A 15,929-nucleotide genomic window follows, 5' to 3' on the forward strand; every position below is an offset into this window, starting at 1 on the left:
AAGGCAGTCATGCAGCATGCCTGTGGATGTAAGGAAGAGTGCTGCCGCAGACCTTTCCGCCCAGCCCTGGATAAGTACGCCTGTTGCAGACCTCAGCCAACTGATTTTGGGGTTTATGTCATTTTTCCGAAGTAATTCTCATGATAACAGCACTGTGCAGCTTTATTTAGTCACTCAGTTACAGCAGTATTTTAGCAGACTGGGACAGAGTCAGATTTTTGAAGTGTAACAGATACTCAGCATGGAACAGTATACTACATATTCCTTTCACAAATGTCTTACAGAGCTGATACAGTACTAGCCATCAACCCAGTAGCAAGCGCACTGGAGTAGAAAAGGATGCAACAAGAAGATAGCTACACTGGAAAGACAACACTTTAGAAAAAGTGAAACATGTAAGGTCTCCCCTCTAGCCCCCAAAGAAAGTGTACAGTTTGGATCTAATTTTACAGTTCTACATCAGTTTTTCTAGAAACTTAAAAAAAAAAACCAAAACCAAAGATAAAACCACTGGCCAGTACAGTCTTTGGATATTTAGAGGAGGGGGAGAGAGTCAGTTTCCAGAATGAAGTCAGTCGGTTTCGGCCTCACCAGGGTCTTTGCCTTCTTTGTTCTTTCGAACCTCTTCGACATGCTTGTCCTGAAAGACAACCGCAGGGGAGCGGTTAGCTGCCCAGGCAGAGAGGCAGGGCTCCGGCTTGCTTCCCACCCCCCAGCAGGAACCTGTCAGTGGGTGTTACCGAAGGATTAAGTTTTCTAACAGAAAGCAAGATGCTGCTCTAATGCAATCCATCCCCTCTCCCCAAAGAGTAAGACTTCTGTAAAGTCTTTTGCAGATTTAATAATCTTACCTTGAAAGACCACCACAGAACCCCAAGGATATCTGTCTATTCACAGCACCCTCCTCACATGGCCCTTTACTTGGCTTTATTTAGCCAGTTCTCACAGTAAGGAGCACGGATGAACTCTCTCCCAAAGGGGAACTAGGACTCTACGCTCACCTTCTCCCTCAAGCGTTCCAGTTTAGCAGCCATTTGTGCCTCACGGTTTTCTTTGTTAGCTTCCATTTTGTGGGTCAGCTTCTCCTCTGCCATTTTGCTGAAGTTGTTGTTTTCTTCAATTGCTTTCTGAAGCACTTCTTTTTCATGCTCCCGCTTCTCAGCTAGCTGCTTCAAGACTTCTGCTTCATGAGACTAACAAAACAGAGGATGCACGCTTTGAACATAAGACAGAGGAACTACGCAGACAGCTACAGTCAAGTCGCTCGCAACTCCAGAGAAAAAGGATATTTTACCATTGCAAACTACCCAGAAAGTTAAGTTTTTGTCATTACTTGCAAGTCTTGTTAAATGGGATTTTTTCTGGAAGAAAGAACATGGATTTATTTTTTATGTTAACATTGATAGATCTTTCCTACAAGATTCTCACTTCTCAGAATGGTGAATCACTGATTCAGGCGACACAGGAGGCTGCACTTCAATTAGTAAGGCTCTGCACAGCCAATGGCTCCAAGCTACATCTCAACAGCAAGGTCTTACATCAAGTCAGACATTGTATTGGCAAACCTTCTCATTACACCCTCACAGCTACATTTTCCAGGAGAAAATTAATCTGTTCTGCTTAAGACAAGAAAAAAACCAAACAGCTTCTTCCTGAAAGAGCATCCTCCTCTCAACTTAAACATTTTCTCCCAGTTTTTCAAGCGACCATTCAAGATCACATTGGGAGCAAAGCTATGGCTTTGCAGACCATAAGAGAGGTTCATAAGGGCCCCAGAGATTCCAAAGCTCAATATTCCCTTTACCATAACACAAACTGCTAATCGCTTGTCCCAAGCAACAAGTAAATTAAAACCCAAGCTACACAACTCTCACAGACTAGTTGAGCAGAGCTCACTTAAGTCATTTCAAATTTACCTTACGTCTCTCTTCTGCTGCTTCCAACTTCTTCTGAATCTCTTCCAATGACACATCCTTCTTCTTTGGGGGAGAAAGAGGGAATTCTGGGACTGCTTCTTTTGAGCGGGGACTGAGTATCAGCTCAAATGCCTGCCCAGAGGCACGCTTTTCCAGTTCCTTCACTTGAATATCTAGGAACACGGGAAAAGAAACTAAATGGTATTTTGAGCCAGGAACTGGCTTCGGTAACTTGAACAATAGCCTTCACAAATTCAATGCCACAAAGCTCACTTAAGGGGACAGTTAGGATCTGAGCCAACAGTTTTGTTTTAAGCAGCAGCACCACAATTCAAAAACATAGCAGGCAATTTTGTTTGCAGTTCTTCCTTGATCCTACATTACTCAAGCACCTGACATTTTATTTTAGCCCTTAATATCCAGGGTCATGAAAACAAGTTTATCAGTACTTCAAATGAAAAAAAATCATTCTTTCCCCAATGACAAGTTTGAGGAAGAGTTCAAGGCGTTCGACTAAGACCTGACACTGCCAAGAACTGAAACCAGTTTTCAAAGAAATATGTAAGCCAGTGTTCTCTCTTCAAACACTTCTGAACAGGCACGTCAGCCCTGCACTGTGTCAGTTGTACCAGCACACCAGTTTTGATCACCAAGATGTCTAGATGATAGTCAGTTTTGTTAACAGAGCAGATGGGCATGCAGATGAGCTGAAGCCCATCTGCTAACAGCCTCAGCTGAGAGGGCTTTTGGTATGTTTTCACAAGCACCCGGTTCTAACAGCTTCTCCAAAGCAGCCTAGACATGGGAGAAAAACATGGTGATGACAGCTTATTTTACTATATTAAAATTATTTCTGATGAAATGAAGAGGGAAAAACCACAAGAGCATTTAAGACCTAATACTACATACCAGAAGTAGCCATGACCAAGAAAATATGACTCCAGAAGCCAACTCTGAGAGAACTTCAATTGGTTGGATTCCTAGATGACAAAGAGACATTCCTTTGAACAGTAAGTACATAAATTTCATTTCTTCTAACTCCTAATGAAATAATTGCTAAGTATAATTAGACCTGCTGAACAAAAGACAGTCGAGAAGGTTACTGCAGTCAGTAATTCCAGTCCGTCTGCAGGGCTGAGGCTGATGCACATTGCTAGGAACAGCAGCAATGCTCTCAATTATTGGTGTTGCACTATCTGTATGTACGACTGTACAGCTGGGATTTACAGTCCCTGTTTTACTCCACCATAACTAAGATATGCAAACAAAGACTCCAATTTTACCGTTAATTCAACGGCATACAATGCTATGGATATTTCACCAATATTGGACACAGCAGATATAACTCTCCGAATTAAAATACGGCACACAACAGGACGGTACAGCCAGGACTCCTGCTGCTACCAAGAGATCTTAAATATGTGCACTGAGCTCGTTTAAAATTCGATTTTATTTGTACATAGCCCGATGCTGCACATCACGACAGACAGCAAGCACACACACTGCCCAGCAACTCGTTATAAAGGGACGTAACAAGAAGAGACATAAAACCCTCTAAAAACCCGAAAAGGAGAGGTTTTTCCCCAGGTTTTAAGCTGATGATAAATCGGAGGGGGGGGGGAATGCGCGGTCCTAGCGCCGCCCGTCCGGGCGGCGCTAGGACCGCGCATCCCCCCCCCCGCCCTCCAGCAGTAACGCCCCTCCCACCTTCAACCAATAGGCACCGAGACCGTCGCGCGGCCGGGCGGAGGCCCCGCCTCCTCCCCGCACGCGCCTTCCTAACCGCACCGAATTCAAACCGCCGGGGAAAGAGAGAGAGAGAGAAAGAGAGCGCGCGCGCCCGCGCGGGGGGCTCGAAAGAGGGCGGGGCCAACGGTAACATCCGGGCACCTGCCGCTCCCCCCACCCACCCACCGCAGGTGCGGACTCTTCTCCCCCCCCCCCCCCCCGCGTCTCTACCCCGGGGTGAAAGGGGGGGAAGGAGGATGGACACCCCCTCATTTAAGTGGGGCTCAACGGCGGATCCCCGAGCTCGATGGCGTCGGGGCGAGGCCGTCCGGGCGCCGCCCCTTCCCCACTAACAATGGCGGGGTCCTGTCAGGGAGGGGAGGGGGGCGCCGCCACAGCAGTGAGTAGGGCGTCGCCCCTCACAGAGCGTCGCCCGGGACAATAGACATCCCCTTGCCCGCAGGAATTGGGGAAGGGGGGAGCTGGAGACCCCCACGCACCCATTGTCTCCCGCAGCCCCTTCCCTTTGTCACCGCGACGCCAGAGAAGCAGGCGGCGGGTGGGAACGCGACCCCGGAGAGGAGAAGGAACAAAAGGGGCAGGCGCGGGGCCCCCTTCCGAAGCGCCCGCAAACCACCGCGGAGCCCCCTACGGCCCCCCTCGCCTTGACACCCATCCTGAGACCCCCCTCCGCTGCGGCACCACCGCCCTATCCCACGGAGCACCGGACCTCCGTGAACCATCACGACCCCCGCTCCCCCAGCTTCTCAACACCAGCATGGCCGCGGACACCCGGCTCCCATCCCGGGTGGCCCCTCAGCAGCCCCCCGCCGCCGCCACCACCGCGCACCCACCTGCCCGCTCCGCCGCTCCCGTCACACTCCGCTCCCGCCCGCCCCGCCGCGCACAAAAGCGCCAAACAATAGCACGTGACCCGCCCCGCCCCGCCCCCATTGGCCGAGCGCGGCGGCACGTGCCGCCCGCCGGGGGGGCCGGCGGGGAGGGTGAGGCGGGGGGCGCGCGCTCCCCCTCCCCGCCGCCCGCTGCATGCCGGGACACGTAGTCCGCCATGGGCGGGCGGTGGCGGCGAAGGACGGCGACCCCCGCGGCCCTGCGGGGCCGGGGAGGAAGGTGTGGGACCTCGCCGGGACGCCCCTCGTCTCCGCGGGCCGCCCCGCGGCTGTGCGCCCCCGCGCCGCGCTCTCCGCCCGCGTCCGGAGGGCGGCGGGACTCCCTTTGTCTCCCACCCCGGTGATGGGGAGGAGCGGGGCCCCGGTGCGGCCTCGTCCCCTCAGGGGCGTTTGGCAGGAGCGGGAGTCGTCGTTCGGATGGTCGCCTCGAGGCTGGCCACATATCTCAGGGCCATGGTCACCTCAGGGCCATGGCCACTTTCCTTGAGATCGTGGTCACCTCAAGGCCATGGTCACCTACCTCAGGACTACGGTCACCTCAGGGCCACAGTCACCTTAGGGCCATGGCCACTCCTTGAGATCATGGTCACCTCACGGCCACAGCCATCTACCTCAGGACTACGGTCAACTCAAGACCATGGCAACTTACCTCAGGGCCACGGTCACCTCATGGCCATAACCACCTCCCTCAGGGCCCTCGGTCGCCTCACGGCCATGATCACCTCAGGGTCATCACCACTTACCTTGGGGCCACGGTCACCTAAGGGCCATGGTCACCTCAGGGCCAGTCAGTTATCTCAGGGCCACGATAACCTTGGAGCTCTTGGTCATCATCGAGATGCCCTGTTCCTTTGGTCACCTCAGGGTCATAGCAACTGCAGGCCAAGCCCAAAGAGGATCTGTGGGTCTGACTGTTGGCCCCCACCCTGGCGGTGTGCTTTGGGGGACAGCTGCACGGCCACCCTCTCCTTCGGGGTGACACCAGCAAGTCAAAGCACATCCAGAAAAGCCACCGTTCATGTGGATTCCACAGTATGTCTATAATGGCCGTGTAAAGACCATCTGTCCTTGTCCTACGGGCTGTGTAGTGAGCGGTTCCCTTCCCAAGACAACACCATTGCCAAGCGTAAAGAAGTGGTTCGCTCACAAATGTGCTTTAAATGAACTGTCTATATTTTTGCATGTTCCATACAAATGACTTCTGTACAATTCCCGTGGTGGTTTCCCTGCTACGGTCACCTCAGTTACACCAAGAGTCAATACGTATAAAAGGCAGATGGCTGGAGAACAGCACAAATCTTCTGCTACGATGCAAGCCCAGCAGTGTCCGTACCCGAAACACCGAAGAAAGGACTTTTCTGAGGGGACCCACTGTTGTGCACGCTCTTAAAAACAAGGATTTTGCACCAAAAAAACCCAAAAATCCTACCTTGAGGAAGGTTAATATTGTGACAGAAATGCATAAAGCTTTCAAAACAGAGATTATTTTAAACACTTGCCCTGTTTTTTTGCTGATCTGACGTCTATTTCCATGGAAACCACATCCAGCCGCCGAGCTGCTAGAATTGGGAGAGCTTTCTGCCGGAGTGGCTCGCTGGGCATGGGAAGAGCCATTTTCCAGCAGCATGGAAGAGCCTTTTTGTAGGTTTGAAGGGATTTCAGATTCAAAACGGTTCAGCTGCTTGGCCCTTCAGGATCATGCCTGGTACATTCACTGAGTTCCTGGCTCAATACCAGCGGTATATGCATAGATATCACATACAACACACATGTTTTTAAATGAAATGTTTTGAGTGCTTGGATTAAATTGCGTCAAATGTGGCTGGGAAGACAAAGCAGCCAAGAGACCATACCATCAGCCTGTCTTTTACTTTATCATTTATTAATTATCATCCGTGTAGATCAACAGTGTGTTGGATGCTTTAATATTAATGTTTTTTAGTAAAATCAATGAGCTTATCCTGGGATGATCTCAGGATTTCCCAGAGGAAACAAGGCTTCCTGGGCTCAGGGCTTTTTGTTTGGTACCTGTGTGACTGCCTTTAGTCAGTGCTCACCCCCTGGAGAGATGATGATGAAATAGCATTTGCCCCTTTTGAAGAAGGGATGCAGGCTGAGATAAAACTACAAGTCATGCAGGGTCTGTTCTCAGCGCTTTCCGTCTTATTTCCTGGGCTTCTCACAGGAAGAAAAAAAAAAGAGAAAAGAGAGAAAAAAAAAAAAAAAAAAGAAAAGACTGGAATGTAACTTACCTTCCTTTGCAGATTGGCTTTAAAGCCAAAAACATTTATTTCAGATAAGAACTCTCCTTTGTAAGAGGCAACTTGGTCTATTGAACAGAGGCACTGGGCTGGGAATCAGATTCGGGATCTGTTCTCAGCTCTGACATTTTCCATGCCATGTCACTTCGGTTGAGACTCTTTAGCAACCCTTTTACAACACCTGCCACAACCGGTTTCAATTTAAACCGAAATCTTTGAGTATTATTGTGATACAAAGAGAAATAACAGCTCTTAGCAGCTGGAAAGGCATGGAGACGATCTCATTTTTGGCCTCGTTGCAAGAGTGGTTTTATTTTTGGAACATTTCATAAAACTCGTTTGTTTATGTGGCATTTATTTTCGTCTGATCTCAAGGAGAATGGAGTATATGAAAAGCTTTTATTTAATTTGCATTTGATTTGTGTTTATCGACACATTTACTGCAATTCTAAACAGACTTCTTTTCGTCGAGCATAGCAGCATGTGGCTGTGGTAGTTTTTGTCTGCTGGATTCCTTATCACCAACAAAAGCTTTTTGCTCTAATTCCAGTTTTTCCAAAAAATAAAAAAAAAGAGCAAGCAGCAGTATGAGAAATTTCCTCCAACATGTCACTATTTAGCCCCAAAACAGGGATTGAGAAGGAAGATACTGTTTCAAGCCCAAATCTAACCACATCAGCCAGATAAATTTGTGCATCCTGAAGAAAATAAAGGGCCGCAGCAGAACCTTCAGCAGACATTCCCAGAGTAGAAAAGGACAAAGGCTCTATAAATTAGGAATATGACCTACTCTCAGCCTCAGCAGCTACGATAGATCCAAGCTGGTGATATCAGCTTAAAATTGTTGCCCTCATGCAACAGTAAGCATGCCACAGTAACTGCCCACCGGTTGCTCGGGGGCTCGTTCTCGGCACAGACAAAACACGAGGTCCCTCGGCTTCGGTTCATCTGCTCTCAGTGAAACAGATAAGTCAAGGTCTCATCGGGAGGATTCGTACGTGTGAATTTAGGATGTGACGTGATCAGATTTAGCATAAAGATTAAAGCATCTCCTCTGATGTGCTTATCAAAATATCCCACAAAGAGACTGACATAATTAGGTGACAACTCAGCCCACGGCAGCTCTTTTAACTTGCAAAAATATTTAATCTCCCATAAGAAAATGTGCTTCCTCAGTATTAAATTGCCACCCTTAAGCACTCATGGTGGATGGACTGACAGCTTATTTGTTAATCAGAGAATGTTTTAAAGCACCTTGGTAAGTAATATTAGCAAGTATTTGCTAAGTCTGGTAACAGTCACTGCATTAGCAAAGTTCATTTTAAAACTGGAAATCCAATATACTATTTGACCTGAGTCAATCAGTTTAAGCGATTTAATAACCTGCTAGGGGAGACTAATTTAAAAGAAACTTGTTCTTAGAGGTAGAGAGAAGGGCTACAAGATTTCTTTCTATCCGTGTTTCTCAGTCTTTGTATTAACCTTCAGCAAATTTTTCTCCACACTGCAGCGTACCCATCTTCACGCTGGCTGTACTGACGTGCTGCTGCCCGGCAAAGATCTCACAAGGAAAATCAGTGGCTGCAAAGGTCTTGCTGATCTTCAGATAAGAATACATTTTAATCCAAATGCAGTGGAGGACTCCATGGAACTGAAGAATAAAGCACGAGTTTTAGAGAATGTCTCCCGCACAATGAAAGCTCTTCCACAGGCAAGAAATGTTTAAGGTAATTGATATTTGTTTACTGGAGGTGTTTAGGCTGATACTATATTTATGCTGAAAAACACCATTAAGAAAATGTTCCCTTCAGAACAAATTTGCACTTGCCAATGTGCTGTTGGAAATGATTTAGTTTTTTTGAATCAGACAGGGCACCTGGCTTCCATTGCTAGTTTGGTTTTTTTGAGAAATTCACTCGAACTCACTTAATTCCTCCATAAAATGAGACAAAAGCACTCACCACAGATGGCGATTGCGCCTGCAGAAAGAGAGATGAAAATATAAATTAATTGCTTTGATATTGGGGCAATATAGCCCTGAAATGTCGTACTCACCTCTTCAAATGCAGTCATAGGACTGTACTGCATGATAGCCAAATACTATGGTGATGAGGGCTGACAAGGTTCTAGAGTAGAAAAATAAAGTAAGCTTCTAATGAGCTAAAGACAAAGAGCCCACAAGCACTCTGCCATCCTTGCAAAAAATTCTCCAATGCCCTGAAATGGTGACAGACCCTAAAATAATGGCAGAGGCTGCAGTATCTACACGTGAGCACCTTCACCCTGGCTGCAACCAGGATGCTGAACAAGATCTGGTCTTTCTCCTAAATAGTGAGCTCTGCCTTCGATTCACCCTGCGCAAAGGAACAGCAGAATTCCCTTCCCAGCCGGCCGGTAGATCTCCTGGCATGGTTTTCATTCTTTGTTTCCTAAGAAAATGAGGTTTTACATGATCAAACTACTTCTCTGTCTCTGACTAGTCTTCTCTCCCAGCTTTTAGCTGTGTAAGCCAGCCTCTGCCCCTCCAGTAAATATGGATAAGATCTCAGTGACAGGAATTCCACAAGTTTCTTGAAAACAGATGGCTGGGGAGAGGCAAGAGTGAGAAAAAGGCTTCAGCACAAGCCCAACTATTATTAGAGAACAGAGACTTCACACTGAGGAGAGCTATCACAGACACTCCCAACAGCAGGTACATTTTCAGAGCTGGTTGTTTTCTTCAGTGCACCAGCAGATCCTCCAAGACACCAATGTGCAGTTTTTCTCTCCTTTGAGCTACCTATAAATATAAGGACAGACCTATGTGGATGCTGGCTCCCAACTCCACTACGTCCAGAAACGTGCTAGGAAAACTGGCCCAGAGATCTCCTTGCATTGCTTCCTCCCCTCTTTCCTCCCACAGCTCTCAACCGAGCCGTGAGCCTCGACCCATTTCTCTGCATCCTTCTTGCTTTTCCCTTTCTGCTCCCAACCGGAGTCCACAAATTTGCATTTCCCATATGGAGCACCAAGAGTTTTGCTATTCAAGGAAGCCCGTAAACAACTGAGGGTTCAAAAATAACTGCGCTGCACAGAGCTTCATCACCCAGCGATAGCGAGTGGCTGGGAGAGAAGCACGAAGAAAAGGTTTATGGGGGTTTTTTTTGCCTGTGAGCCAACAGGAGATGCACTAATTAGATTTCAAAAGTGTCAGAGTCAGCCATTTCAGCTGGGATAGAGCAAAGGAGACAGCGTGATTTTGACAACCGCATGGAATAGCAATGCATCAGGAAGCCATAAAATATTCAACAGCCATAGAAGATTCCAGTGAAGACATTTGCTTTGACTTTTTGAAAATGAAGTGAGGGGAAAGAAAAGCTGGATATAGCACTAATTATTCCCCAGTTCCTAATTAGTTCCTTGAATTTAAAATATGGATTCAGCTCTACCAGCAGCTCAGCAAGCCTATTGTGCTATTAATACTTCCCTGGCGTGATATAGTTAAAAATACTCCCACCCTTTCAAGACAAAATGTAGCTTGGAAGTGTCATGATGGGAGGAGTTCAGGGATGGAAATCCTCTTAAAGGAAAATGACTTCCCTGATGTCAAATAAAGAATACGAATGAGCTTGTAACAGCCCCCAGACTGAGCCTGTTCCCACTAAGAGCAAATTGGAAAATAATACTCAATGCAGAGCTCTCGGGCTGCTTGCTATCAAAGGTGTTTCACTGACAAAATAGGTGCGCGGCCAAATGGTAACAGGTTTTACTTATTTTTCAGAGAGATTTGCTGCCTGGGGAGCAGGTGGCTTTGCAATTCTGAAGTGGCTGGCTTCCTTCAGACAGACAGCACAAGGTCGAATTCTGATCAAAAGGCAGCATTTTGAAGCATCCACCCCCCGTCCTCGCATCCAACCCCGCGCTCAGGTGCCACAGGAGATCCTGACCTGCCAGGTGCAACAGCCACAGCTAATTATCCCGTGGCGATATCTCTAGGTGCTGTGTATAGACGAGATCTGTCAGATGCTATGGGTAGAATAAAACACGCCTCTTCCCACAGGATTTATGAGCCAAGGAAACAAGTTTGTGGGGTTTTTGATGGCATTTTTCGACTTCAGTCGGACAAGGAGGTCGTATCTATGCTTTCGCACTTTAGATCCTCTCAGGAGAATCAGCAGTTCCCCTTCCATCTCCACCGACAATTCTGCACCGAAATGGGTTAATTCCTGCTCCATCCCGATGGCTCTTCACCCGCTACCTGTAATCGCTCAGCAATGGAAACAATACCTGCACTTAACATTTGCTCAGTGCTGTTTGATCCCTTTTTCCTCACTAATTTGAGTTTGTAATAGATCAATATATACATTAAGAGAAAAAAAAGACCAGCCACATCCACTGCAGCTGTGAGAACAGGCAAACAAAGCCAGCCTTTCTGGAGGGAAAACACATCTCTCTCTTTTGTGCAATAAACCAGCAAACTGCTGCCGTACGCTAAAATCAATACCCAGAGAGACACGCTTATGTTGCGATTGCTAACATAAGTGCTTCATTTTAATTAAAAAAAAACACCACACACACACAAAAAAAAACCCCAACCCAGGCCTTGCGTGATGAACATCGTTAGAGAGCCGTTAGCAACGTGAGGAGATGAAGGCATCCTGAAGCTGGTGGGCTGGGGGGTCCGGTGCCACCGTGTCACTCCAGGAGGGGTGCTGACAGTCTCAGCACCTCCCCACACCCTGGCCCGGGGTGAAGACATAAGCCAGAGGGTTAAAAAGAAGGTTGTGGGACATTCAGGGTCCCTGCCTCGTGCAGCCCCCCGCTCTCCCCCACCACCACACTCGGGTGCAAAGCGCGAGCTGGCATCCCTGGGGCTGAGCTCAGCCTGTCCTTCCTAAATTGGGAGAAATCTGGATATTAACAAAAAAAATCCTTCAAATCTGTTTCAAGGGCTTTTTCAGGTTAGCCTGGAACTAGAGAGACCTCACACCACTTCTTCTGTCCTCCAGTGCCTCAATTTCCTTTCTCAGTGCTTTTTTCCCCTGTTTATTCAGGAATCATTTCTAGGGTCAGCAAGAGACTGCTCCAGCCTGAAATGGGACTTCTGCTGCAGAGTGAAAACTGTCAAAAAAACCAATTCTGCTCTCAGAATACCCTCGATCACTGCTGCCCAAAAGAACAGGAGCCCTCTTGGCCCATGGCATTGCATTTCAAAGGCCAGCGAATTCCTCAAGCATCACACCTGCAGCCCAGCCCTGCAGCATTGTACCTCGAAGCCGGCAAGCACGTGCCCTGCGCCGGATCCCAAGGGTCTGCCTGCCTGGCAGAGCCCTGGTCCTGCCCTGTAACCCAGCGCGGGAGGAACTGGTGCCTGGGAAGATGACAAAATTGAAGCTGAATCCCTCGTGACTGCGAGCATCCGGGGTTTTCAGCTCAAGGCAGCCTGGAAGCCGACACATTAGATGATAACAATTCGCTTCGGAGATTAAGAAACTCAATTTTTCTTCTGAACTTCACACAGAGCAAAGTTTTGATTTGCCAATAGAAAAACCAACATAAAACCAAGCATATACTCACCAATCAAAGGAATCTACGGAACTCTGCTCAAGATGGTGCTGCCTGGGTTTGGGTTAGGAGTGGGGTCAGCCCTGCACCTGCATCCGCGCTTGTCTTCGGGGCTGGTATCGCAGCCCACCGCTGGACACCGAGCTCCTCTACCAGAGCTTGTGCAGTTCTCACTGCATGCACTGGGCTCAGCTTGCAGGGCCGTGGATCTTCACAAGCTATTGTGAATCCAGGCCTTTCTCTTTTCCTTAAAATACAAGAAAAGGGAGAAATAAAAAAAAAAAAAAAAAAACAAACCCCAAACCACAACAGTGTTACGGTAATTACAAAGAGGTTTTACACATGTCTCAATTTTCATTAATTAAATCAACAGGGAAGCTTCAATTGAGTAAATGAGGGGGTTTTTCTAAGCAGCAGCAAATGCTGCGGCAGACCGGAGCTGGTAACTCCAGTTTGCTGCGTGCATGTGCGGCGGGATGGGGAGGGATCTGCTGGCTGGAAGGGGCTTCCCAGGAGGGAGGGAGCCGCAGGCAGGACGAGCTGGGGGTGGGGAGGATGAGAAGAAGGCTCTCAGCTCCAAGCCGGGTCTGTGCTGACACTGTTGGATTTCAGCCCCCAGCCCAGAGAGTGGAAAGCTTTGAAGCCGAAGCCAGTCGGAGAGCGGAGGTTGCTCTGCGGAGATAAGCCGTGGGTAAGAGGAATGCGTCCATTCATACCCCAGCCATGCTGCAAGCACAGCTGTGAGGAGAATATAAATGGGCAGCAGGTTGGGTTTTTTTTTTTATTTTTAAAGCCACCGGTTTGAATATTAAAGCAGATCAGACACATTGAAATGCTTGGCTGGAAGAGAACTCTTTCCAACATACAGCCCTCTGGGGCACGGGACAGTTGGGCTGCCAACCTGCCAGCGGGTGCCGCGGGTGCCAAACCCCCCTGCCATGACAGAGTCGGTGTTTCCTTCCCATGCCCCTGAGAAGCAAAATCCCTCCGTGGATAAAACACGGGGGATTTACAGATATAAAACCCAACTAGTTCACATTCGAACCCGAACCTCTGTGTTGCATGGACACAGCAACCAAGAGTTGGTGCCAGCGGGCTGCTGCAGCAGATCACGTACCAGGCTAACCCTTAACTCCTGTTTTTTTGCCAGAAAACCTTCCAGCGTGGCACAGGCAAGCCTGGAGCAGCCCGGCCCACCCCAAAGACTAGCGGGGTCTCCCCTCCCGGAGAGTGGGTGGCAGGGACCCATGCTCTGTCCCTGCCCACAGCTGGCCTGGGAAATGCTGGCTGTGGCAGAGCTGTCCCAGCCCTTTTATTTCCAACTGCTCAGGCCCAGCAAAGCAATCCGGGCAAGCTGGGATGTGAGGAAAACACCTTCCTTGCGTGCTACACCGGGGATTTGTGCCGCATCTTTCATGCACGCTGCCTCCGGCCTCGAGGCTGAAGCATGTAATGGGGATCTGGAGGAAAGTGCTGCTTGCAAGGGGAGCCTGATTGAAAGGATGGCTCCAGGCTGGATTTTAAAGCAGATGCAGTGAGTCAGTGAAGTAGGAAAGTGCTGGAGAGGGCTCCCGCACCACCACATCCCACAGAGAGCAGAGAGGGGCCGATGGAGCGGAGGAAAGAGGGTGTCTGCCCTGCCCGAGTGACACCACGGGCTTTTCTGAGCTCTCTTCCTGTGGGGCTTCCCTCCAGAGCCACACAGACAATTGGGAACGTGGTTCTGGCCGGCTCCAGAGCAGGGAGCAAAGGGACACAGGGTCAGGCAGGACATCTGCCTGCTCCTCCAGCCCCACGGCCACTGGGGATGGGAATAAGTGGCTTTCTGTGAACCAAAGGGTTAACGAATGTCAGAGTCACCCTCTGAGCACAGTCGGTTTCTGCCACCCCCTTCCTGAAAGCCTTTACATAAGAGCCTTGCAGAATTTATAGCCTGCCTCAGCTGTGCCGTGCTGGAGCCACGACCAGGCTGCTCCCCTGTAGCTGCCAGCACAGATCCCTGGCCGTGCTAATTCAGGGAGGAAAATGGGATTTGATTTCTGCACCAGTCACTGTCTCTCACTGTTAAAATGGGACCTGACGGGCTCACTCATACAAATCATCGCCTACATTGACCTTGAATGTCCCGCACCCACCCTCAGCATCTCAGCAGAGCGGTCCCGAGGCTCCCTGGGTTGTCACACCCCAGCTGGCTCCCAGGGCTAGAAATGGTGGTTTAGGTGTAAAAGAATAATAAAATAAAAAAATATGGAAGCTCCAAAAGCAGCGGGGTCTTGTGGTCCTGTTCACATCCTGTTTAGGTGTAAAAGAATAATAAAATAAAATAATATGGAAGCTCCAAAAGCAGCGGGGTCTTGTGGTCCTGTTCACATCAGTCCTTTGTGTCGCGAGCGAGCGGAGGAGACGTTGAAGGATGTTCTCTCTGCCGCTGTGCTGCACCTTCTCCCCGAGGCCATCCCAGAGCATCCTCAGCCCTAAAACTCACCCTCGACTAAGAGTGGCCAGGGGCCACCAGCGAGACAAGGACATGGCCATTGCAGATCGCAGTGACACAAACAACTCGGGCACCGGTGGAGTGAGCTGCTGCTTTTCCATTCCCCTTTCTTCCCCTGGGAGAAGGGCTTTGCTGGCACCCCTGTCACCTGGTGTCACTTGCCACCCAAACCCCCCTTCCTCCAGTCCCAGCACCCCAGGAAACCCTGTTGCCACATGGCCCCGGGCGCTGTCATCTGCAGCAGCTTCTTTCTGCGATGGCAGGAGGTGAAGCAAAGCCAGGGCTGTCGCGGCCGTCCCCCTGCACGTCCCCCAGCAGGAATGCCGCGCCGGCGACGGTGGAGACAATGCAAAAGCAGATGGTGCGGCAGGAGCCCGGACGCTCCCCGCAGCTGCCGAGGCGGCGTGTCCAGGATTGCCTGCCACCTCTCCTGCCGCAGTGCCAGCGAGGACCCTGGGGAGGGTCTCCAGTGGGGTAAATCCGTGCAGCTCCGCTGGTTTCAGCCCTGCTTTGGGATGGCCGAGGATCGGACCCCCACTTAAAAAGCACCCTGTCTCTAACGTCTCCGGTGTTACCCAGGAAGGTGCTGTAGGTACTTCCGAAGTGCCTTATTCCCACTGCCAGCATGTGCCTGCTGGTAGCAGCGTTGCTCTTCATGCTGCAAAACCAAGCTGGGCTGTTTTCCTTCTGTCCCCAGGCTCATGTCAGTCCCTGTTTCACATCCCTGCGCTGCTGGGGTGCTCAGAGATACTTCCAGCCAGCCCTTTGTTTAAAACCACCCTTTTTGCCCCCAAATATTAGGCATGGAGTCAGCAATCCGGCCAACTTTCCTGGACAATGATAAGATTTTCATTACCTTTGTGCTTGGAGCCCTGACGCTGCATCTCTTCACACCAATTCTTTCAGCCGTGGTTGAACTACCCCCAACCCACGACGAACAATCCTCCTGCCTGCTCCAGCCAGATGTGCCACAGCTGCAGCAGATCCAGCCAGGCCCAGCGAGAGATCGATGCCCACCTACCCCCTGCGTGCAAGAAGGGTGTCACCTCGGGCTCAAGTGACAGCCAACTCGGTC

At 49.7% G+C, this 15,929-nt stretch overlaps 1 protein-coding gene across 1 annotated transcript; it reads right to left on the reverse strand.

Annotated features, from left to right (window-relative positions):
- Positions 1-135: 135 nt before the first annotated feature.
- On the reverse strand, positions 136-4,585 carry STMN1 (stathmin 1). The gene is made up of 5 exons (XM_075773921.1): positions 4,499-4,585; positions 2,826-2,896; positions 1,917-2,089; positions 1,002-1,193; positions 136-640 (listed from the first exon to the last, which is right to left on the reverse strand). The coding sequence occupies exons 2-5, from the start codon at positions 2,836-2,838 to the stop codon at positions 572-574; spliced, it is 447 nt and encodes a 148-aa protein (XP_075630036.1). The 5' UTR covers positions 2,839-2,896; positions 4,499-4,585; the 3' UTR covers positions 136-571.
- Positions 4,586-15,929: the final 11,344 nt, after the last annotated feature.

The sequence above is a fragment of the Balearica regulorum genome, chromosome 22 (assembly GCF_011004875.1).
Source record: "Balearica regulorum gibbericeps isolate bBalReg1 chromosome 22, bBalReg1.pri, whole genome shotgun sequence".
Taxonomy (NCBI): domain Eukaryota; kingdom Metazoa; phylum Chordata; class Aves; order Gruiformes; family Gruidae; genus Balearica; species Balearica regulorum.

Excerpts from the sequence above, each read along its gene's own strand:
- STMN1 (XM_075773921.1), bottom strand. Across the intron at positions 1,194-1,916 it reads CAGCAGAAGAGAGACGTAAG|TCTCATGAAGCAGAAGTCTT; the intron begins GTAAATTTGAAA and ends CTGTTTTGTTAG. Across the intron at positions 641-1,001 it reads TGGAACGCTTGAGGGAGAAG|GACAAGCATGTCGAAGAGGT; the intron begins GTGAGCGTAGAG and ends GTTGTCTTTCAG.